General features: G+C 37.0%; 1 protein-coding gene across 4 annotated transcripts in view; it reads left to right on the top strand.

Annotated features, from left to right (window-relative positions):
- The window catches only part of GDPD1 (glycerophosphodiester phosphodiesterase domain containing 1), a 54,184-nt gene that overhangs the window by 19,961 nt on the left and 8,988 nt on the right, over positions 1-25,235 (top strand). For all 4 annotated transcript variants that reach the window (XR_013354301.1, XM_077852456.1, XM_077852455.1 and 1 more), the window contains exons 3-6: positions 10,632-10,767; positions 13,544-13,589; positions 20,374-20,492; positions 21,012-21,101. Coding sequence is in view for 3 of the 4 variants with exons in the window: in XM_077852456.1 (XP_077708582.1) it covers positions 10,632-10,767; positions 13,544-13,589; positions 20,374-20,492; positions 21,012-21,101 (391 nt within the window). In the remaining variant the exon portion in view is untranslated. The remainder of the gene's footprint in view (positions 1-10,631; positions 10,768-13,543; positions 13,590-20,373; positions 20,493-21,011; positions 21,102-25,235) is intronic.

Here is a 25,235-nt window from a genome sequence, read left to right as displayed (position 1 = left end):
CCAGGATCACACCCTGGGCCGAAGGCAGCGCTATAGGCAGAGCAGGGAGCCTGCAGCAGGGCTATATCCCAGAGCCTCCAGATCCTGACCCAAGCCAAAGGCTGATGCATAATGACTGGGCCATCTAGGCACACCAAGAAACTATTTTTAAAATGTGAAATGTTTGAGGTGCCTGGCTGGTTCAGTCTGCATAGCATGCAATTCTTGATCTTGGGGTTGTGAGTTCAATCACTATGTTGGGTGTAGAGATTACTAAAAAAAAAAAAAAAAAAAGGAAAAGAACATGAAATGTCTGAGATTAAGATGTAAGGGTATGTAGATGAGATATGTCTAGGAAACTGAAAGGACTTTAGGAATGTGTGGAAAATTAATTCATTATGGCAGGGCTAAAGAACTAATTAGGAGTGACAAAAAATAATTGTATATCACAATTTCTTCCTTTTATTCTCTCTCTTCTTTCTTCTTTCTTTCTTTCTGTGATTCCTCTGAGAGTAAGAATCCTTCCATATTGGTCTCTCAATCCCTAATACCTAGCTCTGATGCTAATAGACTCTCACTAGTTACTTATGGAAGGAGAAATGGAATGGGCACTCAAGAACAAAGCAGGGGCGGGCACCTGGGTGGCTCAGCGGTTGAGCGTCTGCCTTCGGCTCAGGGCATAATCCTGGGGTCCTGGGATCGAGTCCCATATCCAGCTCCTTGTGGGGAGCCTGCTTCTCCCTCTGCCCGTGTCTCTGCCTCTCTCTCTGTGTCTCTATGAGTAAATAAATAAAATCTTTTTTTTAAAAAAAAAGAACAAATCAGAATATCAACAGAAAACAAATGGAGGAGACCGAACTCCATCCATAAAAAGCATAGAACCAAAGACTAAGGAATTGAACTACACACACACACACACACACACACACACACACACACACACACAGAGTCCCTAAGCCCTTGAGTATGTAAAATCTGGCTCTTAAGAGCTAATAAAACTAGGTTATTAAACCAGGCCGCCTTTGTAAATACCCACAGGACAATTTGATCCCCGTGGTATTAATATGAATGGTAAAAGAAACAAATTGTTTTAGCAATAGCTGGAAGTATAAGTTGGCAGACAGTCAAAGTAATTAATCAGTGACCTGGTTCTCATGATACATTTTTCAGAATATCTAATTAATAGAATACTAATTTCTCATCTATGAAATGGGACTAATAATAAACCCAAGTAATGCAAGGAATAAGTGAGATTCAAATAAATTCCTTAATATAGGGTATGATATTTATTTATTTTTGGACTTACTATTTTTATTTTATTTTTTCCAAATTTTTATTTAAATTCTAGTTAGTTAACATATAGTGTATAGAGTCTCTTTAAAATTATTATATATTGTTTCTGTGGAATTCAAGTAATTTCACATCTTTTAGAGCTAGAGTTTTTATTTCTTCTTCTGGTAATAGCAAAGCCTTGGTTCCTTTTTTCTGTTTGTAATCAACTTGTCAGAAAGTCAGCTATATTGGGGCATGTGAGTGGCTCAGTTGGTTAAGGCTGAGACTCTTGATTTCTACTCAGGTCATGATCTCAGGGTTATGAGATAGAGGCCAGCAGGCTCTGTACTCAGCAATCTGCTTGAGATTCTCTCTCTCTCTCTCTTTCCCTCCTCTAACCTCCCCCCACATGTACTGTGCTTGCTCCTTCTCTCTAAAATAAATAAATAGGGATACCTGGGTGGCTCAGCGGTTAAGCATCTGCCTTCGGCTCAGGGCGTGATCACAGGGTCCTGGGATTGAGTCACACATGGGGCTCCCTGAGGGGAGCCTGCTTCTCCCTCTGCCTGTGTGTCTCTGTCTCTCATGAATAAACAAATAAAATCTTTTTAAAAAATCTTTAAAAATTCAGCTATATTAAAAAAATTCAGCTATAAAATATCTGGTGCTTCAATTGAATTAGATGCATATTGTTATTTATGGAAAATTTTGAAAGCCAAAGTGATTTTTAAAATTCCCTTTTTCAAAAAAAAAAAAAATTCCCTTTTTCTAGCTATTTGTGTATCAAATTTGGGATAATTTTACTGGGATAATTTACAAATTGTCCTGGATGTACTTACCCTTGCTTTAATTTTTTATTAGCTTGATAAGAGATACACAATAAATAGAAAGTATTTTTTATATAGTTACTAAACATTTCTAAAAATAGCCAACATTTCAGCTGAGGCAAACTTCAAACTTAGATTTCTTAGGTAAAATGTATAATTTTTTATTTTTTTAAATTGATTAAAAAAATTTTTTTAAGATTTTATTTATTCATGAGAGACACACACAGAAAGAGAGGCAGAGACACAAGGCAGAGGGAGAAGCAGGCTTCATGCAGGGAGCCCGACGCGGGACTCGATTCCGCGTCTCCAGGATCACACCCTGGGCCGAAGGCAGCGCTAAACCACTGAGCCACCTGGGCTGACCTATTTGTTTATTATTTTGGGTAGGCTCCATGCCCAATGTGGAACCCAAAGCAGAATTTTTTTAAAGATTTTATTTATTTATTCATGAGAGATACACAGAGAGATGCAGAGACATAGGAAGAGGGAGGAGAAGCAGGCTCCATGCAGGAAGCCCAATGCGGGACTTGATCTTGAGACTCTGGGATCACGCCCTGAGCCAAAAGTAGACCTCAACCGCTGAGCCACCCAGGTGTCCCAGAGTTGTGGGTTTTTTTGTTTTTTTTTTTAATACAGGACAATATAGATAACCCTTACTCTTACCTTCCATTCATATACTTATGTAAAAAAAAATAACAAAAGAAAAAGAAAGTAAAATATGCACATGACCAAAAATCAGTATTACTGGGGTGCCTAGGTGGCTGAGCCCTGTATCAGGTTCCCTGCTTAGCCAGAAGTCTGCTTCTTCCTTTCCCTCTGCTGCTCTTCTTGCTTGTACTCTCTCACTCTGTCAAGTAAATAAATAAAATCATTTAAAAAAAAGAAAAGAAATCAGTAGTACCAAATTTTTTTTAGCTATATGAAGGATTTTAGGATTTTATTTCAAAACTGACTGTTTACTGGCTACATATATTGCTTACAGTTTCTACATTTCTTCTTTTTTTAAAAATTGAACACAATACTGTTTTCAACAACAATATTTACAGAAATTTAAAAATATGGAAAATATGGAAATATGGAAAAGTAATTCTACTAACCTAAAAACTTTTTATTTGCTTCTTTTTTTAAGATTTTATTTATGTGAGAGAGAGAGCAAGTGAGAGAGAAGAGAGAGAGAGGGAGAGAGAGGATGCTAGAACAGACTCCCCACTGAGATTGGAGCTAGACATAGCCAGATCCCAGGACCCTGAGATCATGACCCGAGCTGAAACTAAGAGCTGGCCACTTAACTAACTGAGCCACCCAGGCACCCACCAAATTAAAATTATATTTAAACTTTATTTTACATCAGTGGGATCATACCACACCTACTTTTTTCATTTAGATATACTTCAAAAATGTCATTCCATGTGACTATTTTATTATTGTAAGTATAGTACTTACTATGCCTGTAGATCATCATTTATGATCATTTAGGTGCTAGCTGGATAATAATTAAAATTTAAAATGTGAATAGAAAAAAAATAAAATGTGAATAGATATCTAATAGATAAGTAAAACATGGCTTCATTCCAGTCATTTAGAAATGTTTGATACCTACAATATGCCCAACATTATGAACATTAGAAAGCATGGAGCAGACATAGGCCTTTCTTCTCTAGGAATTTAATATCTAGTTATAGAGACCTGACTTGATAAAAAAAAAAACCACTGGTAAACAATTTAAGTGCATGGGAATATATTGCACAAACATAATTTATCTACTTTTGTATCGTCTCATCCTACTCGGCTCAACACAGCTCTTACTCTTTCCATTCTTGAATTTTAAAAAGAAAAAATATTTCTTTGTAAAACTTTCTCCCTGCTTCATCCATGTTTACTTTTTCTTCATCTTGAAATGTAACCATGGTGATTAGTGCATAAAGTGCTATGTGGGCATTTTACATATACAGAGTTTTTTTTAAAACAAATACTTAATGGAGTACCAGCTGTTCAAGGTCCTATGCCTAGGCACTAGAAATACAACAATAAACAAGACATAGTCCACAAAACTTTTACTCAAAGAGCTACTGTCTCATTTGGGCAGGGAGGAGATAAATGGATAAATTCAAAACAGTGTTAGTAAATACTATGACAGTAAACCTGAGGTGCTTCCGGAAATCCTGGCAATTTAACAGTATATAAACTGGTGACCTAATCTAATCTGTGGGGATTGGGTTTCTTCAGAAACCACCCGAAATTGTGGTTTCTAAGCTCAGAACTGAAGGGTGACTAAGAGTTAGCAGATAAGGAGAAAAATAAAAACTTAATAAAATATGTATATAATATACATTCCATAAAATGCACAAAGTGTATAGCTCAGTGAATTTTAACATATATATGTGTGTGTATTTATATATATACACATATATACCTTTGTAACCACCATCCAGTTAAAGATATAGAACATTTCTAGCACCCTTGAAGCTGTCCTTGCCACCTTTCCCAGCCCAGACCTTTCCCTGTCCACACTACTTGTCCCTAGATAGCCATTATTCTAATTTCTATTATAAATTGATTTTGCTTATTCCCAATAACATAAATGTAATCGTACAGTATTTACACTTTGTTTTTGGCTTTTCTTTCTTCGGTTTATATCTGTAAGATTCATCCATGATGTGTGAAATAACGTTATCTGTTTTTTAATAGCCAAATGCATTCATCCCTCTCTGATAGATACTTAGCAGAAATGGAATTGCAGAATCATAGAGTAGGTCTACATTTATACCTTCCAAAGTGATTATACCAATTGACACTCAAACCAGCAATGTAGAGTTCCAATGCTCCACTGTCTTGCTAATTTGTTGTCAGTCCTTTTAATTTAGCCAGTATAACGGATATGTAGTGCTATCTCATTATGGTTTTAACTTACATTTCCCTGTTGAATTTTTATGTTGAACATCTATCCATACACTTTTTTTTAAAGATTTTATTTATTTATTCATGAGAGACACAGAGAGAGAGAGAGGCAGAGACACAGGCAGAAGGAGAAGCAGGCTCCATGCAGGGAGACTGACGTGGGACTGGATCCCAGGACTCCAGGATCACGCCCCAGGCCAAAGGCAGGCGTTAAACTGCTGCGCCACCCAGGGATCCCTCTATCCATACACTTATTGGTCTTCTGGAAATCTTTTTTTTTTTAATATTTTATTTATTTATTCATGAGAGACACAACAGAGAGAGGCAGAGACATAGGAAGAGGGAGGAGAAGCAGGCTCCATTTCAGAGAGCCCAATGTGGAACTCGATCCTGGGACCACAGGATCACGCCCTGAGCCAAAGGCAGATGCTCAACCACCAGCTACCCAGGCGTCCCTGGTCTTTTGGAACTCTTCATCTTAAAAAAAAAAAAAAAAAAAAAAAAAAGGAACTCTTCATCTGTGATGTGCCTGTTCAAATTTGTGTTTATTATTTTATTGTATATTGTTTTTCTGCGAAAGACATTTAAGGCTAAGAGAGTATTGAAAGACTGTGGAGCTATTTGGAGTGTAAGGTGCAAGGTGGAGAGGAGGTATAGAGAGCTAATATTATCATCACTGCTTTGCAAATAAGGAAACTGAAGCATAAAGAAGCTAAATAATTTGCCCAAGTAAGTAATCTATGCTTTTTCCCTCAACTTTATTGAGGTGTAATTGGCAAATTATATTTCAACTTTACACTGTGATGATTTGATATATGTATACATTGTGAAAGGATTCTTACCATCAAGTTAATTAACACATCCATCACCTCATGTTTACCTTTTTTTTTTTTTAGCAGTGTTTGTGCTCCTAACCTCTGTGATATTCCCTTTGTAAAAGTCATAGGTTCTTGAATGTGAAAGGAACCTTAGAGATTGTCTCATCGATCTAATCCTTTCAATTTTTCCTTTTTTTAATTTAAAAACATTTATTTTATCATGGTAAAATACACATAACATTAAAGTTAACATTTTAACTATTTTTAAGTGCGCAGTTCAGTGTCATTAAATATATTCATATTGCTATGCAACTATCACCACTATTCGTCGCCAGAACTTTTTCATCTTTCTGTACCAAAACTCTGGATCTATTCCCTAACCACTTCTCCCCAGACCACCATTCTACTTTCTATTTCTATTAATTTGACTATTTTAGGTACCTTTATATAAGTAGAATCATTAAATGTTTGTATTTTTGTTTTCGCCTCTTTTCATCTTGCATAATATCTTAAAGATTCATTCATTTATGTTATGGCATATATCAAAATTCCCTTCCTTTTTTTTAAAGATTTTTTTTTAAAGATTTTATTTATTTATTTGAGAGAGAGAGTCAGAGAGCCAGAGCACAAATGGGAAAGGGAAAAAGCAAGGGAGCCCGATGCAGGGCCCGATACCAGGATCCTGGGATCATGACCTGAGCTGAAGGCAGACACTTAACTGACTGAGCCCCCGGGGTGCCTCAAGATTTTTTTATTTTTAAGTAATCTCTCCACCGAACGTAGACCTCGAACTTACAGCCCTGAGATCAAGAGTCACATACTCTTACCAACTGAGCCATGTAGGCTCCCCAGAATTCCCTTCCTTTTTAAGACTGAATAATATTTGTAGGTATATGCCACATTTTATTTATCCATTCATTAATTGATAGGCAATTAAGTTGCTTCTACTTTTGACTGTTATAAATAATGCTTCTATGAACATTCTTGTGTACATGTTTCTTTAAGTCTCTGCATTCGGATCTTTTCTGTGTGTACCCAGAAATGGAATTGCTGGGTCATATGGTAAATCTATGTTTAATTTTATTTTTATTTTTTTAAGGTTTTATTTATTTATTCATGAGAGAGAGAGACACACACACACACATACAGAGGCAGAGACACAGGCAGAGGGAGAAACAGGCTCCACGCAGAGAGCCCGACATGGGACTTGATCCCGGGTCTCCAGGATCACACACCCTGAGCTGAAGGCGGCACTAAACCGCTGAGCCACCCGGGCTGCCCTCTTTTTTTTTTTTTTTTTTTAAGATTATATTTATTTATTCATGAGAGACACACACAGAGGCAGAGACATAGGCAGAGACGTAGGCAGACTCCTCAGGGAGCCTGATATAGGACTCCATCCCAGGCCCCTGGGATCACACCCTGAGCCAAAGGCAGATGCTCAACCACTGAGCCACCCAGGTGCCCCATATATTTAATTTTCTTGAGGAACTGCCATTTTATATTCCTGCCAACAATATACAAGGGTTCCAGTATCTCCACATTCTGGCCAATACTTTTTCTTTTTCTCTTTTCTTTCCTTCTTCTTCTTCTTCTTTTTGTTTTTTTTAGAATAATCACCCCAATGAGTATGAAATAGTGTCTTCTGTGGTTTTCTTTGTTTGTTTACTTATTTATTTTTATTTGTTTAAGATGTATATATTTATTTATTTATAAAGATTTTATTTATTCATTCATGAAAGACATACAGAGGGAGAGAGAGGCAGACACACAGGCAGAGGGAGGAGCAGGCTCCATGCAGGGAGCCCAACGTGGGACCTGATCCCGGGTCTCCAGGATCATGCCCTGGACCGAAGGTGGCACTAAACCGCTGAGCCACCAGGGCTGCCCAGATTTTTATTTATTTATTCATGAGAGACAGAGAGAGAGAGAGAGAGAGAGAGAGAGAGAGAGAGGCAGAGGGAGAAGTAGACTCCATGCAGGGAGCCTGATGTGAGACTCGATCCCAGGTCTCCAGGATCAGGTCCTGGGCTGAAGGCAGCGCCAAACCACTGAGCCACCCAGGCTGCCATTTATTTATTTATTTGTTTGTTTGTTTGTTTGTTTGTTTATTTATTTATTTATTGTAGTCTCTATATCCAGTGTAGGGCTCAGACTCACAACCCCAAGATCAAGAGTCACACACATCTCTTCCAGCTGAGCAGTCAGGTGCCCCTCTTACTGTGTTTGACTGGATTTCCCTAATGATTAGTGATATTGATCATCTTTCCATGTGCTTCTTGTCATGTCTTCTTCGGAGAAACATCTATTCAAGTCCTTTCCTTATTTTGTTGTTTGTTTCCTTATTTTGTTGTCAGATTATTTTGTTGTTAAGTTTTAGGGGTTCTTTATATACTGTGGATATTAATCCTTTATCACATGATGATTTGCATGTATTTTCTCCTGTTCTGTGGATTGCCTTTTTACTTTGTTAATGTCCCTTGATGCACAAAAGCTTTTAATTTTGATGAAATACAATTTGTCTTTTTTTTCTTTTGTTGCCTGTGTTTTTGGTGTCATAGCCAAGAAATAATTGCCAAATCCAGTGTGATGAAGCTTCTCTCATATGTTGCCTTCTAAGAGTTTTTTTTCAGTTTAGATGTTATGGTTAGGTCTTTGATCAATTTTTAGTTTATTTTTTGATATGGTGTTAGGTAAGAATCCAACTTAATTCGTCTACATCTGGATATCTGGTTTCCTCAGCACCATTTGTTGAAAAGATTGTCCTTTCCCCATTGAATGGTTGAAAATCATTTGACATAGTATATGAGAGGGTTTATTTCTGGATTCTCTATTCTATTTCATTGATTTATATTCTATTTCATTGATTTATATTCTATTTCATTGATTTATATGTCTGTCTTTATGCCAACACCATATTTCTTTGATATGTGGTAGCTTTATAGTAAGTATTGAAATTAGGAAGTATGAATCTTCCTACTTAGTTGTTCTTTTTCAAGATTGTTTTGACTCTTCGGGTTTCCTTAAGATTTCACATACATTTTATAGTTTTTTTTTTTTTTTTTTAAGTAATCTCTATACCCAATATGGGGCTCAAACTCACAAACCCAAATTCAAGTCACATGGTCTTCTGAATGAGCCAGCCAACTGCCCTTCAGGCATTTTAGGATGGAATTTTCTTTTTCTTTTCTTATTTAGTTATTTATTTATTTTTAAAGATTTTATTTATTTATTCATGAGAGACACAGAGAGGGAGAGAGAGAGAGGCAGAGACACAGGCAGAGGGAGAAGCAGGCTCCTCACAGGGAGCCCAATGTGGGACTCGATCCCAGGACCCTGGGATCACACCCTGAGCCAAAGGCAGATGCTCAACCGCTGAGCCACCCAGACATTCCTAGGATGGAATTTTCTATTTTTGTAAAAAACATTTTGCAAAATCATTGGGATTTTGATAAGAATTGCATTGAATGTGTAGATCAGTGTAGCTTAATAATATTAAGTGTTGTAAGCCATGAACATGGGACCATTTATGTATGTCTCCTTTAATTTCTTTCATCAATGTTCTATAGTTTTCATTGTACAAGTTTGTTACTTCCTTGGCTAAGTTAATTCCTAAGTTATTTTGTTTTTGTTTTTGTTTTTGTTTTAGGGAGGGGAGGGGCAGAGGAAGCTTGATCTCACCACCCTGGGATCATGACCTGAACCAAAATCAAAAGTCAGACACTTGACTGACTGAACCATACAGGCACCCAATTTTTTATTCTTTTTGATGCTATTTTAAGTGGATTGTTTTATGATTTTATTATTTCCCTTTTTACATCATTCATTGGTAATATATAGAATTGTAACTGATTTATGTGTGTTGACTTTTTTAAGATTTTATTTGAGAAAGAAAGAGCACAAGCAGGGTAGAGAGACAGGGAGAAGCAGACTCCCCACTGAACAGGTAGTCCAATGCAGGGCTTGAACCCAGGACCCCGAAACCATGAACCCAGCTCAGCCAACTGAGCCATCCAGGTGCCCCTCTGTGTTGATTTTTTATATTCTGCTGCTTTAGTGAGTTTATTAGTTCTTGCAGGTTTTTTTTTTATTTTTATTTATTTATGATAGTCACACAGAGAGAGAGAGGCAGAGACACAGGCAGAGGGAGAAGCAGGCTCCATGCACCGGGAGCCTGACGTGGGACTTGATCCCGGGTCTCCAGGATCGCGCCCTGAGCCAAAGGCAGGCGCCAAACCGCTGAGCCACCCAGGGATCCCAGTTCTTGCAGTTTTATTTGTGGGTAGAGTCTTTAAGATTTCTACATACAAGATCATGTCATCTGTGAACAGAGATAATTTTACTTCTTCTTTTCCAATTTGGATTCCCAGCTCCCTTTTTTTCTTGCTTAACTGCTCTGGCTGGAATTTCTAATCCTATGTTGAATTAAAGTGACAAAGATTGGCACCATTTTCTTGTTCTTTAATCCTACCATTTTTTAGATGTGAAAATGTGGGCCTAGAGAAAGACATTTACTTGCCCATAGTTACACAGTAAGTTCATAGCAAAGTGGGAATTGGTATCCAGACCTTTTTTAAATTCTGATCCAGTATTTTTTCTATTATATTGGGTTGACAGAAATATGGATAGCTGGTTATGGAAAGGGGCAACATGATTCTCTTATTCTGTTTAGAATATTTTCACATCAATATATTATAATAGATGACAGTATAGAGAAGTATCAGTGTTATGAGATTTTTTGCTATTTGTAACTCCTGATTTTTACATTTAACGCATATAATGTAAATTAAGTTTACTTAACTTTCAGAATGTCATTATTCTTCTTGCATTTCTTCAGTGCAGTTACAATTGGAACTGATATGCTGGAACTGGACTGCCATATCACAAAAGATGAACAAGTTGTAGTGTCACATGATGAGAATCTAAAGAGATCAACTGGGGTCAATGTAAACATCTCTGATCTAAAGTACTGTGTAAGTAAAAATGTATAATAAACTAATATCTAGTACATATTTGGGCCTATAAGATTTTTAAAAATAATGAATGCCAAAGAAAATTTTAAAAACTATTCTAACTTTCAGTGAGGATTTATACTCACTACAGAAATCTGTGGATACATCTTTGGAGACTTACTTTTATAAATATTTTAACAAAATTACCAAAGTCTTCAAATATAAAATGACTGGAGTTCAACTTGCTTCCTGTTTGATGTATGCTACAATTTATTTGATTCAGATTAAATATATGAATTAATTTTAGTCTTTAAGTATAGGAAACCTGATTTTAGTAGTTTACATGCCATTATAGTAAAGACTGGTAAATGGATGGAAAATAATGCTTTACTTTACCACCTAAAGAAAAGCTATGTTAACAGAATTCTATCTTTATGTGTACCCTGTATGTTTTTTGCATAGTTGTGATCCTACTCGATATTATATATATATTGTTTTTGAACACTTTAACATTATGGCATGATACACATTTTTCCATGCTTTTTTTTTTTAAAGATTTATTTATTTTTGAGAGAGACAGTGAGAGAGAGAATACAAGAGAGAGAGCATGCAAGAGACAGTGAGAGAGCAGAAAGGGAGAGAGAGAGAAAATCCTCAAGGAGACTCCCTGTAGAGCCCAATGTGGGGCTTGATCCCAGGACCCTGAGATCATGACCTGTGCTGAAACCATGCATCAGACCCTTGACCAACTGAGCCACCCAGGTGCCCCTGCTTTTAATTTTTTTAATAGACTTCAACTTTTAGAGTGGTTACTAGGTCATAGCAAAGTTGAGCAGAAAGTATAGAGTTCCACATAGCTTCTGACCCTCCACAGGTACAGCCGCCCCCTCCCCCACCAACATCCTGCACCAGAGGGGTGCATTTGATAAAATCTGTGAACCTATATTGACACATCATTATCACCTCAAAATCCATAGCTGATATTAGAATTTATTCTTAATGTTGTACATTCTATGGGCTTGAACATATAATGGCATGTTGTTTTTAATGTATAATGATGAAAAAAAAATGTATAATGAGGTATCAGCTGTCATAGTGTTGTGCATAATAGGTTCACTGCCTAAAAACCCTCCGTGTTCTGCCTTTTCATCCTTGCTGCCCTCCAGCCCCTGGCAACCACTGATCTTTTTATTTTCTCCACGCTTTTACTTTTTCCAGAATGTCTATAGTTGGAATTGTATGAGATTTAGCCTTTTCAGATTCCATGCTTATTTTTCTTTTCTTTTCTTTTTTAAAGATTTTATTTATTTATTCACGAGAAACACACAGAGAGAGAGGCAGAGACACAGGCAGACGGAGAAGCAGGCTCCATGCAGGGAGCCCAGTGTGGGACTCTATCCCGTGTCTCCAGGATCACGCCCTGGGCTGAAGGTGGTGCTAAACCGCTGGGCCACCGGGGCTGCCCCAAATTCTTTTATATATATATATATATATATATATATAGTTTTAAAAGAAATTTATTCATGAGAGACACAGAGAGAGAGAGACAGAGACAGAGGCAGAGACACAGGCAGAGGGAGAAGCAGGCTCCATGCAGGAAGCCATATGGGGTACTCGATCCCGGGACTCCAGGATCACGCCCTGGGCCAAAGGCAGGCGCTAAACCGCGGAGCCACCCAGGGATCCCCCCCAGGCATTGCCTCCCTGGCATCCCCACCCCCGGGCATCCCTTATATAGAGTTTTTAAAAGATATAAGCATATGGATCCCTGGGTGGCGCAGCGGTTTGGCGCCTGCCTTTGGCCCAGGGCATGATCCTGGAGACCCAGGATCGAATCCCACATCGGGCTCCCGGTGCATGGAGCCTGCTTCTCTCTCTGCCTGTGTCTCTGCCTCTCTCTCTCACTGTGTGCCTATCATAAATAAAAAAAAAGATATAAGCATATATTTATGAAGACACGCATATAAATATATTAAAAGTATCTAATAAAGTTATCTCATAGTTTAGTATATATATGTGACCAAAGCAAGCAAGTTATCTCTGTTTTTAAAATTATTTCCCTAAGTAAACCCCCATCAGGGAAATTATTTGGTAAAAGATTAGGAGTATGATAGCATCTTAATATACATTGAAAGTTGTAATTGCCAGCTTGCTTTCTAAAAGTGTTTAAGAGTTCTAAAACTCTGGGGCATCTGGCTGGCTCAGTAGGTAGAACATGTGACTCTTTTTATTTTTTTATTTTATTTTATTTTATTTTTTTTAGCATGTGACTCTTGATCTCAGGGTTATGAGTTCAAGCCCCATGTTGCTCACAGAGATTATTAAAAAATAAAATATAGTAAAATTTTTTTTAATTCTAAAATGTGATATTTGAGGAATTCCCATTTTGCCATACCCTTACCATTATTGGGTATTAAAACAAAAATTCCCTAAATTTAAATTTTAGTTAGCATTTATTTGATTATTTGTGAGTTTAAAGATTTTTTTCTGGATGATTGTTAGTCATTTTTAGAAATTGTCTATTCTTGATGCTTGTCTATGGAAGTATTTATATATTATTATTAGAAAGGTCCATATTAGTGCAAATTTTTTTTTCTTGTAAGATGTGAAAGTAGTTATATAATTAATTTGCTGTTTGGGATGTTCTGCCAAAGAGAGCCCTATGCAAACATAGGTAATCATAGTTAATGTTTTTATTCTTTTATTTTTTGAAGAAGCATATCTTTGTCTTACTGTAAGACACTAAAATGCTTTTAAATTTTGGGGAGTTAACTTTTTTCAATCATATCTTTTAAAGGAACTTCCACCTTACCTTGGCAAACTGGATGTCACATTTCAAAGAGGTAATATTTCCCATTTGCAGCTTATACATTTACATTAAAGTGTATTCATTTACACTGAGAATTAGATATACATGTGTGTTTTTATGTGATAGGAAGTTCCAGCTAAAAGTACTGCCCTCAATACTTACTCTTGCAGACCTACAAATCTGAAATCTTGACCCTGAGATGAAGGCTAGAGATTTAACTGGCTCATTCTATTTAAATTTATGTACAGTTAATTTAAGCCTAAATACTAATTACAAGAAACCTAGACATTATTGGGGCTACTTTGCATTTCTAAAGCTTCAAATTCTAGAAGATTACTATAACTTGTAGTAAAATCCATCATAAGTAAAATAAATGAAAAGACATTAGAAGGACACCTTTCAGATCCTTACTGATTCTATAACACGTGAGTTTATATCATTTCACTGTTCCCTATCTTAAATTATTAGAGAGAATTCTGTTACTCAGATGAACCACCCATTTCCTGGTCATTGTCACTTTTTAATCACTAGCATAGCAGTTTTCTCCCTTTTGAGGGAATATTTCTCACAAAGGAACGTGTTCCTTGGCCCCATTTGTTAGCTTTGTTACAATGGAACATGGTGATAAAGGTTGCTGAGCCAGTATAGGGTCCCACAATCACAATTCAGCCTCATGTTTTGAATCATCCAAACGTAGCCCAGTAGAACTACAAGATGCTACATGGTGTGGTCCTTGATGTGGTATGGTTTGCATATAGTTAAAACCTTAGTTAAATGTCAAGGATCTAAAGAACTGTAACTGCTCTGTGAACTAGACTTAAAATCGGCCAATATAATTTCTCCTTGACTGGAAGACTTAAGAAAGCCAAATAAAAATCAGAAAATTGTTTAAATTAGCTATTTCTAAAGGATGTTTAGATCTGAAGTTTTCTTGATTTTACTTTCCAGGTAAGTATCATTAAGCTGTATTGGTTTGCAGAAACATTTTTTTCATTTTTTATGATTAACAGGATTATATTTGCCAAGCTATTATAATATTTGTGTCAATTGCAGATTTGTGAAGATTAAAAATATTTCATTTCATAAGTGAAGGGTTTTTTGTTGTTGTTGTTCTTTGGGGGTTTTATTTTTTTGTTGTTGTTCTTGTTTAATTTTTCCTCTTGTAGAGCAAAGCCAAAGCCTCACAAAAAAATAAAAGATCCTTGGAGGAATAAAATGTTTTCATTTTTTTCTAAGGTTTATACCTTCCTTTCTTTTTTAAAAATTTATTTAATTTCTTTTATTTTTATTTATTTATTCATGAGAGACACAGACTGAGAGAGAGGCAGAGACATAGGCAGAGGGAGAAGCAGGCTCCTCACAGGGAGCTCGATGCGGGACTTGATCCCAGATCCTGGGATCAAGACCTGAGCCGAAGGCAGACACCCAACCACTGAGCCACCCAGGGGTCACCCTTTTTTTTTTTTTTAAGTTTTTATTTATATACCTTTGTCATAAAGCCATAAAACTTTTGAATAGGCAGTGACCTTTGAGGCCATGTAATTCCATATCTCCTTGTGTTTTAGATAAGGAAACTGAGGCCTACGGATGTAAATTAACTTTCTTTTAAAAAGATTTTATTTATTTATTTGAGAGAGAGAAATAGAGTGTATACACAAGACAGAGCACAAGCAGTGGGGAAGGGCAGAGGGAAGGAAGAAGCAGATTCCCTGCTGTGCAGGGAGCCCAACACAGGGCTTGATCCCAAGACCCTCAGATTGTGACCTAAGCTGAAGGCAGACACTAACCCACTGAACCACCCATTTTACACCCAGATGTAAATTAACTTGATTAAGGTCATACAACAAATAAATGACAGAGCTAGGACTTGAAACTAGGTCTCCTTCTAACCAGGCCAATGTTCAGCTGTACCTTACTGCCTCTCCATCTAAAGAGTCTCTCTCTCTTTTTTTTAATTAAGTAGGATCCATGCCCAACATGGGACTAGAAGTCATGACCCTGGGATCAAGAGTCTCATGCTCTCCCGACTGAGCTATCCAGGCACCCCTAACAAGCCTCTCCAAATGCCTTAACAGCAATGCCATGTACTCTCAAGTTTCAGACACCTAGAAAAATAATTTTTGTTCATATTGCATTCAGGTTTTTTTTTTTTTTTAATTTTTTTTCATTTATTTATGATAGTCACACAGAGAGAGAGAGAGAGAGACAGAGACACAGGCAGAGGGAGAAGCAGGCCCATGCACTGGGAGCCTGATGTGGGATTCGATCCCGGGTCTCCAGGATCGCGCCCTGGGCCAAAGGCAGGCGCTAAACCGCTGCGCCACCCAGGGATCCCCCAGGTTTTTTTTTTTAATATTTTATTTATTTATTCATGAGAGACAGAGAGAGAGAGGCAGAGACACAGGCAGAGGAAGAAGCAGGCTCCATGCAGGGAACCTTATGTGGGACTTGATCTGGGGTCTCCAGGATCACACCCTGGGCTGCAGGCGGCGCTAAACCGCTGCACCACAGGGGCTGCCCATAGGTGTTTTTTGTTTGTTTGTTTTTTAAGATTTTATTTATTTATTCAGGAGAGACACAGAGAGAAAGGCAGAGACATAGGCAGAGGGAGAAGCAGACTTCTATAGGGAGCCTGATGCAGGACTCCATACCAGGACAGCGAGATTACAACCAGAGCCAAAGGCAGACGGTCAACCACTGAGCCACCTAGGTGCCACTGTGTTCAGTTTATATCACAATTAACTTGAGACTCTGCCTCAAATGTGAAGTTTACCTTAAATGTGAAGTTTATAGGCTAATATATAGTACTATAAAAACTTGACTCAGATTAGGCCCATAGTTGTTCCTTTCTTTTTTTTTGGGGGGGGGGGTGTCCAATTCCCCTGCTCAGAACTCATGCTTACTTTTCTTTAAATGCTAGAGAAAGACAGACTACCAACTTTCAGGGGAATACAGATTTTAGCCCTCTTGCTTTTTATTTATTCATGAGAGACACACACACACAGAGAGGCAGAGACACAGGCAGAGGGAGAAGCAGGCTCCATGCTGGGAACCCAATGTGGGACTCAATCCCAGGACTCCAGGATCATACCCTGGGCTGAAGCCTGCGCTAAACCGCTGAGCCACCGGGGCTGCCCCTTCTTGCTTTATGGTTCATAATTTTACTGAAATAATTGTTTTTTTTTTAAGGTGCTTTGATGTGCCACAAGCTACATTAAAAAATAAATATAAAGAAATAATATAAAAATTTATTAACCAAAGGGTTATTATCTATCCTGCTTACTTAAAAGTAGCCTTTAAATGGAAAATACATAATCTGATAATCTAAAGTTGATCAGAATGATCAGTTTTCAAGTTCTAGCACATTTATAGAGGTAACTTCACTCATTCTATTACCTAACACATCCTCTGGCATACTCCTTGCCTATCACTCTTGTTTTCCTATTTCCGTTTTTGTAGTATTTCACAGGTGGTTAACTTCTGCCCAGAACAATACTGGGGACAAACTTCTTTCCTCAACTGATTTTCTACATTCTATGCTGGCTGAGGCATCTAATGTAAATATCTTCACATTACTTTAGCATGCTTTTTTTCTTAGTTATTAGTATAACTTTAATTTCCTTGTTTGTCCCACTATTAGATGCAGTATTATCCTTATTGTATAATGCTCCAAAGTTAGTTTTATCTGTTTGACTTTTTTCTAAGTTGATTTTTGCAAACATTTTACCTGAGTGTGAGTAATTCTTTGTCTGTAGCAATTCTTTTGACTGCCAAATTATTTTTTCCACACTTAACAAGCTAACAATTTTTTTACTTAACTAAAATAGCACTGTTTAAATGAAGTGTAGTGCTAGAAATGTTCTGTATTTGCACTGTCAGTTACAATAGCCAATAACCACATGTGACTGTTGAACACTTAGAAAATGTGCCTCGTCCAACTCAGGGACTGAATTTTTAGTCTTATTTAATTTGAATTTTAATAGCTCTATGTGGCTAGTGGCTACCATATTAAACTGTGCAGAACTAGAATATCATGTTCAGACTTTTTAGATTGTAACAGAAAGTAGTTTATACTAGCTTAAGAGGAAAAAAAACCACAACAGATTTATTTTATCATGAACTGTCTATAATAGTGGTGGATCTGTGGTTAAACATTATTAGATCCAGGGGCACAAAAGGGACTCTTTTTTATTCATTCCATAGTTCTGCTTCTTTTGGGTCTTACCCTCTTCCAGTGTAGATGGATTTTGTCCTTATGGCAGGGAACATGATCACTGACAACTCATTCATATCCTGCCTGCACATTGACCCAAAGGTAAAAAAAAAGAAAAAAAAAAAAAAAGGCAATCTTCCCTTTAAGCTTCAAGGGAAAGTTCTAGATAAAGACACTGATTGGCCCAGCATGGGTCATGTGTCCATCCTTGAGCTATTCCCTGTGGACAAAGAGATGGGCTATTATAATGGGCCAGACCTAGGGCATATACCTCCCCATGAGAATAAAGGGGAAATGGGTCCTGTTTTTGAGAACCCAGTCAGAACAATGTAAAATAAGGGAGATGCAGTTTTCCAAGGGAAGAAAGAGTGCTGGATGGGTAAAAACAAGTTAAATTTTTAGATATTTACATAATTTTTACTGTTCAATTCAGTAGTCTACAATAAGTCTAAACTCAGTTATAAGTGCTAGAAATCCATCTCAAGATAGTTAAAAAAAATTTTTTTTAGATACTTTGGTTCTTAAAAAAAAAAAGAATTTGGTTCTTCTAACAAAAAAGTCTAGAGATTCTAGGTCTTCAGACATGACTAATTTCAGTTGCTTACACCGTAATTAGTCTCTATCTCTTTTTCTTGGTCCAGTTTCATTTATGTTAGCTCTGTCCTCAGACACACCTTCTACACATAAACAACATCTGGCAACATCAAAGTACACCATCCATTCAGCTGAAGATTTCAGGAGACCTCTCCTCATGTTCACAGTGTTATGGTCCATGTGCTGTGGCCAAGGAGACAGAGCCAAATTATTGAGAGTCAGTCAAAATGATCCAGAGCTCCATCCGAGTTACAAGAAGCAGTAAAAAGGCAATAGGAATGGAACACAGAACAGACAAAACAGTAATACTTTTTTCCTTTTTTTTTCTTTTCTCATTTATATGCTGTCTTTACATATAAGTCTGTATTATAAATATTTTTTAACATGGCTTTAATTTACTGTGTTGATACACTTTGTATAATAAAGATGAAATAAGGGATCTTTTACTATTTTTTATTCACATAGTAGTGGGATTGAAGTTTCAGATGGGAGAGAGAATTTTATGATACTTATGCAGTGTGTACAGCATACTATGTAAATGATTCAAGGCAAAAGAGATTAGGAAAAATAAAAAATTAACCCTCAGGAAAGGTAAAAAATGATGAAAAGTCCTCATCTAATTTTTTTATGACTCTAATTTCTACTAAATTTTGCCTAGGAAAAGAATAAAAAAAGTTTTCTTTGAGTAGCTGTATTGATACAATTCTTTAACACACTCCTGAATTAGCATGTATTTCCCTTGCCTGAACATATATATTCTCAATCTCCAAAAATTTCAATGGTGATATCATAGCAAAACTTTCCAAACAACCAGTATCAACTAGTAGAGTATAGGGTTATTATTTTTTTCCTTCTACCTCCTGGTTCTCAGGAAGGATCTGTAACAAAAGAGAGACTACCAAGAGAAAAACAAACAGAAGTTTATTAATTTATATGTGTCATTGGAGAAACTCAAGGATGAGTAACTCAAAGGCTGGTGAGAACTTGAGTTTATCTAGCATCTTAACAAACAAAGAAAATCCAATACATTTTCAGAGAAGTAACAAAACAAATAAAAAGGATTTTGAGGGGGTGGGGCAAAAAAAAGGATTTTGAGTTTCTAGGGTGGCAAATTGTGGGAACTTAAGTAGATGGGTGAATAATGGAAAATAAAGGCTAGTCAGTACTTTGTTGTGCAGAGTTCTGTGGTACTATCTGTAGATCTAAATTGTCAGTGATACGTTTCGTATGAATTTAAGTCTTGTTTCTAGGCAGATGGAAAAGGACAGAACACTTTTCTTATATCTGCCTCATCTCAGTTGCCTTCAGTTCAAAATAATCCTTATGCCAAAGTGGCATACTGTGGAATGGCAAACTCTGTTACCTTTCGGGGGAATGGTTAAATTAAAATAATGAAGTTGTTGCATAGCTACTCAATGGAGCATTTTAAAACCATTTAAAATAATAATTATATAATAAGTTTTTTTTTAAAGATTTTATTTGTTTATTCATGAGAGACACACACACACAGAGAGAGAGAGAGAGAGAGAGAGAGGGAGGCAGAGACCTAGGCAGAGGGAGAAGCAGGCTCCATGCAGGAAGCTCAAAGAGGAAGCTCGAAGTCCTGGGACTCAATCCCAGGACTCTGGGATCATGCCCTGCACCAAAGGCAGACGCTCAACCACTGAGCCACCCAGGCATCCCCATAATTCTAAGTGTTTTAACATGCAACATTTATTTTTTACTTATGTAAAAAGATCAGGTTAAGGTCTGTAGGTACACTATATTCTAACTACTAAATTATGCCTAGGAAAAGAGTAGAGCAAGTATACTAAATGGTCACAATGGTTAAATCTAAGTTGTTGGATTTTAGATGAATTTCCTTTTCTTTATACTTTTCTTAATTTTGCTAATGTCCTATATGAATACATACTATTGTGAAAACAATAACTTTATCAATTTTTTTCTCCCTGATCATCAAAAAAGTAAAAGTTATCTTTTAAAAATACCTTCAAAAATCTTGCTTCCTCAGCATGCCAGTGTGAAGGAAAAGATAACCGAATTCCATTACTGAAGGAAGTTTTCGAGGCCTTTCCTAACACTCCCATTAACATCGATATCAAGGTCAACAACAACGTGCTGATAAAGAAGGTAGGCAGGCAGTGCCTCTTCTGGGTGTGCTGTGTCAGATTTCACAAACTAAATAAGGCCAGAGTAGGTGACTTCATAGATTGATAATGTTCAAGGAAATGTGATACTCTAAGGATCAGTATTGTCTTAAATAATGCCCTGGTAGAAGAGATCACTCTACTTACAGAAAAGCCTATTTTCAGAGTAAGTTGTCTTGTCTCAATCGTGGATAGAAAGTGAGCTCCTGTGAACCAATTGTTATGGCATCGATACAATTAGCCTCTTCAAATTCACTTGTTTCATTTGTAGTTAGCTTACATCAAGTGACTGGGCAGTCATATTCTATTAGATAAATCATAGAATGGCAAAATATAAGTAATTGCTTATGTTTTATAACTAATCTGAATTCACATATTGGTTCTTCCCAAAGTTTATACTATTTACTGGCAGAAAGTCAGTGGTAATCCATTTTTAAACTGAAGTAATGTAAGTGGATTTACAAATGTGCACATGCATAAACTTTTGCATTTTCACACGTAGGTTTCAGAGTTGGTGAAGCAGTACAGACGAGAACACATAACGGTTTGGGGTAATGCCAGTTATGAAATTGTAGAAAAGTGCTACAGAGAGGTAAGCTTCAGAAATGACACAGAATGATCTTTCTTGCTGTTGTGTATCTATAAATGTTATCACAGTAATAACTTTTAAAAATTCTTATTTCAAAGCCTTGATACAAAGACAGATGGTAGAAGCACCTAACCAGAGGTTTACTGATAGAGGTAATGGATTTAATAGAAATAATATACTTGGGCTGGCTCATAGAATTCTTATTTTTACATGCTAATGTTAGTTGTTTGCCAACATTTTATTATGTACATTATGAAACAAAATATGATTCTTGTCTTTTTATATCTGTTCTTTTTGTTAGGTTATTGAAATTATTTGTGTAATTTTGAATTGAGGAAAGTATTCAGTCCTTCACTTCTTTAGTTGAAGCTTCTTGGTTCCCTACCTCCCAGGAAGAACTAATCAAATTAATCCGGGATCCTAATTATCAGGTGGTATATAAAAGTATGGCCATCTGAAATTTTTCTGTTTGAAGAAAATATATCTATAAAAAGTTAATTTGATATATTTTGACATGCTATGCTATACCTCTATAAGCAAGTTTTGCTATATACTATAGGTATTCTAAATATAGCATCTATACTTATATACTATAGCAGATATAGCTAGGAGAATATGAAATTTAAAATGTTAAAAAACCTTAAGCATTGAAGACTCTTTCAGAATACAAGTGATAGTGCAGAATAAATACTGCAACACAAGTAGCAATTCAAAATACAAAGATTTCTTTTGGGAAGGTCTACCTTTCCTATCAAAGAAGGCAAAAACATAGATCTAGAATTGGCACCATTATAATTAAAAGTAGAGTTGTACATTAACTAGTACATCAAAGTACCTTAAAGCAAGTAAGTTTTGGGCATCCCTGGGTGGCTTAGCGGTTTGGCGCCTGCCTTTGGCCCAGGGCGTGATCCTGGAGTCCTGGGATCAGGTCTCGCATCGGGCTCCCTGCATGGAGCCTGCTTTTCCCTCTGCCTGTGTCTCTGCCTCTCTCTCTGTCATGAATAAATAAATAAAATCTTAAAAAAAAAAAAGCAAGTAAGTTTTATTTATATGCCACAGGCTCTTTGAGATTCCAAGGTAGCTTGTGTACCAAAGGAGAAAACAGTAATCATTGGGATGAATGGCTTCAGATTGCTAAGAATTTAGGGCTGACTTTTCTAAAACTAATCATAGTTGTCTAATGGTATTTTCACATGTCATTAAAAGTGACTGTAATAGGATGCCTCACAACCTGCTAGCGGTTTTGGGTTTTTGTTTTTGTTTTTGTTTTTTTACATCATTCAAATACTTTTAAAAGTTAAAAAAAAAAAAAATAGCTGGCGCCTGGGTGGCTCAGTGGTTGAGCATCTGCTTTGGCTCCTGGGTCCTAGGATTGAGTCCCTCATCAGGCTCCCTGTAGAGAACCTGCTTCTCCCTCTGCCTATGTCTCTGTCTCTCTCTGTGTGTCTCTCATGAATAAATAAAATATTTTTTAAACTAAAATAAAAAATAGTGATAACAGTAAATACTGGAGAAGCTAGATCTCTCCTACATAGCAGGTGGGAATGTAAAGTAGTACAGCCACTCTCTTCATTAGTTGGTTAGTTTCTTATCAAGCTAAACATACACTTACCATATTAACCAGCAATCTTGCTCTTGGGCATTTATCTTAGAAAAATGAATTATGTTCATAAAATGAAACGAACTTATGCTCATAAAAACCTGTGTATTAATATTTATAGCAGCTTTATTTATAATAGCAAAATACTGGAAACCAACCAAAATGCCCTTCAGTGGGTAGATGACTGAATAAACTGATACATCCACATGATATAATACTATTCAGCCATGAAAGGAAATGAACTACTGATACTGTCCTCATCCTCAAAGACATTTTGCTTAGTGAAAAAAATTAACCTCAAAAGGTTACATCCTGGAATCACTATATTGTATCCCTGAAACTAATATAATACTGTATGTTAATTAACTGAATTTAAAAGAAACTTAAAGGAACCAAAAATAAAACAAAACAAATAGATTACATACTGTATGATTCCATTTATGTAATGTTCTCAAATTCTATTCTTCTATAGACATGAAGAGTAGATAAGTGGCTGCCAGGGGACAGAGAGGGGGGTGGGGTAGAGTGCAGGAAAATACAAAGATGTAACAGGAAAGAGTTATGTGTGCTGGAACTGTCCTGTAGCTTGATGGTGGTGGAGGTTACATGAACTGATACATTGTTAAAACTGCACTAAACCAAACACATGCACAAATGAATACAGATTTTAAAAGTGATGACAACTGAATAAGGTGATAACAGTGATATACTGGCCCAGGAGGGAGGGAGGGAGGGAGGGAGGGAAGGAGGAAGGGAGGGAGGGAGGGAGGGAGGGAGGAAGGAAGGAAGGAAGGAAGGAAGGAAGGAAGGAAGGAAGGAAGGAAGGAAGGAAGGAATATACCAGTATCAAGTCTTGGTTTTTATATTGTTCTAGAGTTACATAAAATATTACTATTTGGGGAAGCTAAATTAAGGGTACATGGGACTCTGTTTTTACAACTTTTTGTGAATCTAATTGTTTCAAAATAAAAGGTCCACTTTTGACCCAGAATTGCAGAACTTTTCCCTTGATTCACGTATTTTTCTAGAAGCCTCTGGCTTTCTGTTATTTTAGAACTTAAAAGGTCCAAAACTTCCAGCAGTCATTTTCAAACATCATAGTAAAAATGTCTCAATAATAATTGTTGGTCATAGGGCAACCCCGGTGGTGGAGCGGTTTGGCACCGCCTGCAGCCTGGGGTGTGATCCTGGAGACCTGGAGCCTGCTTCTCCCTCTCCCTCTGCCTGTGTCTCTGCCTCTCTCTCTCTGTGTCTATGAATAAATAAATAAAATCTTTTAAAAAAATAATTGTTGGTCATATAATGAACATGTCATATAATTAAGTCAAGTATCTTTTATTCTTCAAATATGATTTATGAGAATTCTACATTAGCCCATTAATTCTCAAATGCTAGAAACTAAGAATATAAAAGAAAAATGGGGCACACAGTGTAGAGGGGCAAACATGGCACTTATTCCCACTGAATGACTTTTAAATTTTTTTTTTAATTTTTATTTATTTATGATAGTCACAGAGAGAGAGAGAGAGGCAGAGACACAGGCAGAGGGAGAAGCAGGCTCCATTCACCGGGAGCCCGACGTGGGATTCGATCCCGGGTCTCCAGGATCGCGCCCTGGGCCAAAGGCAGGCGCCAAACCACTGCGCCACCCAGGGATCCCCCCACTGAATGACTTTTAATTCATTCTTACTGCAGTGGTTCTTAAACTTGGCTGTATGTTGAAATTACCTGAAAAGTCTCAAAAAAACACTAATGCCTGGATCCCATTCCATAAATTCTATTTATTTTACTCAAGTATAATTGAACACAATGTTTTTTTTTTTAATTTTTATTTATTTATGATAGTCACACAGAGAGAGAGAGAGAGGCGGAGACATAGGCAGAGAGAGAAGCAGGCTCCATGCACCAGGAGTCCGATATGGGATTCGATCCCGGGTCTCCAGGATCGCTCCCTGGGCCAAAGGCAGGCGCTAAACCGCTGCGCCACCCAGGGATCCCTTGAACACAATGTTATATTAGTGACTCCACAAATCTGTACATTGTGCTATGCTCAGCACAAGTGTAGCTACCGTCTGTCAACCATACAACAGCATTACAATACTATTGACTATATTCCCTATGCTGTGCCTTTTATCCCCATGACCTATTCATTCCATAACTGGAAGCCTGTGTCTCTCCCTCCCCTCCTCTCTGGTAACCATCATTCTTTGTATTTATGGGTCTGTTTCTGCTTTTTGTTTATTCATTTTGTTTTTAAATTCCACATATAAGAGAAATCATATGGTCTTTGTCTTTCTCTGTCTGACTTATTTCCTTAGCATAACACCCTCTCAGTCCAACCATGTTGCAGATGGCAAGATTTCCAGATGTTCTAATTTAGAAGATACAGAGTGGCACCAGCCAGTCTGTAGGTCAGTGGTGTGCCAATATACCAAACTTTGCCCTCCCACCAGGGGCAGCCTTGCATGGTTTTCCAGAAGAACCAGTTATTGTTTTTAGTTCTCTGGGTCTAAAGTGGTGTGAGTTTTGAGGTTCGG

Source organism: Canis aureus, chromosome 16 (genome assembly GCF_053574225.1).
Source record: "Canis aureus isolate CA01 chromosome 16, VMU_Caureus_v.1.0, whole genome shotgun sequence".
Taxonomy (NCBI): domain Eukaryota; kingdom Metazoa; phylum Chordata; class Mammalia; order Carnivora; family Canidae; genus Canis; species Canis aureus.
Note: the sequence above shows the minus strand (reverse complement) of the source record. Positions and strands in the feature narration are given on the sequence as shown.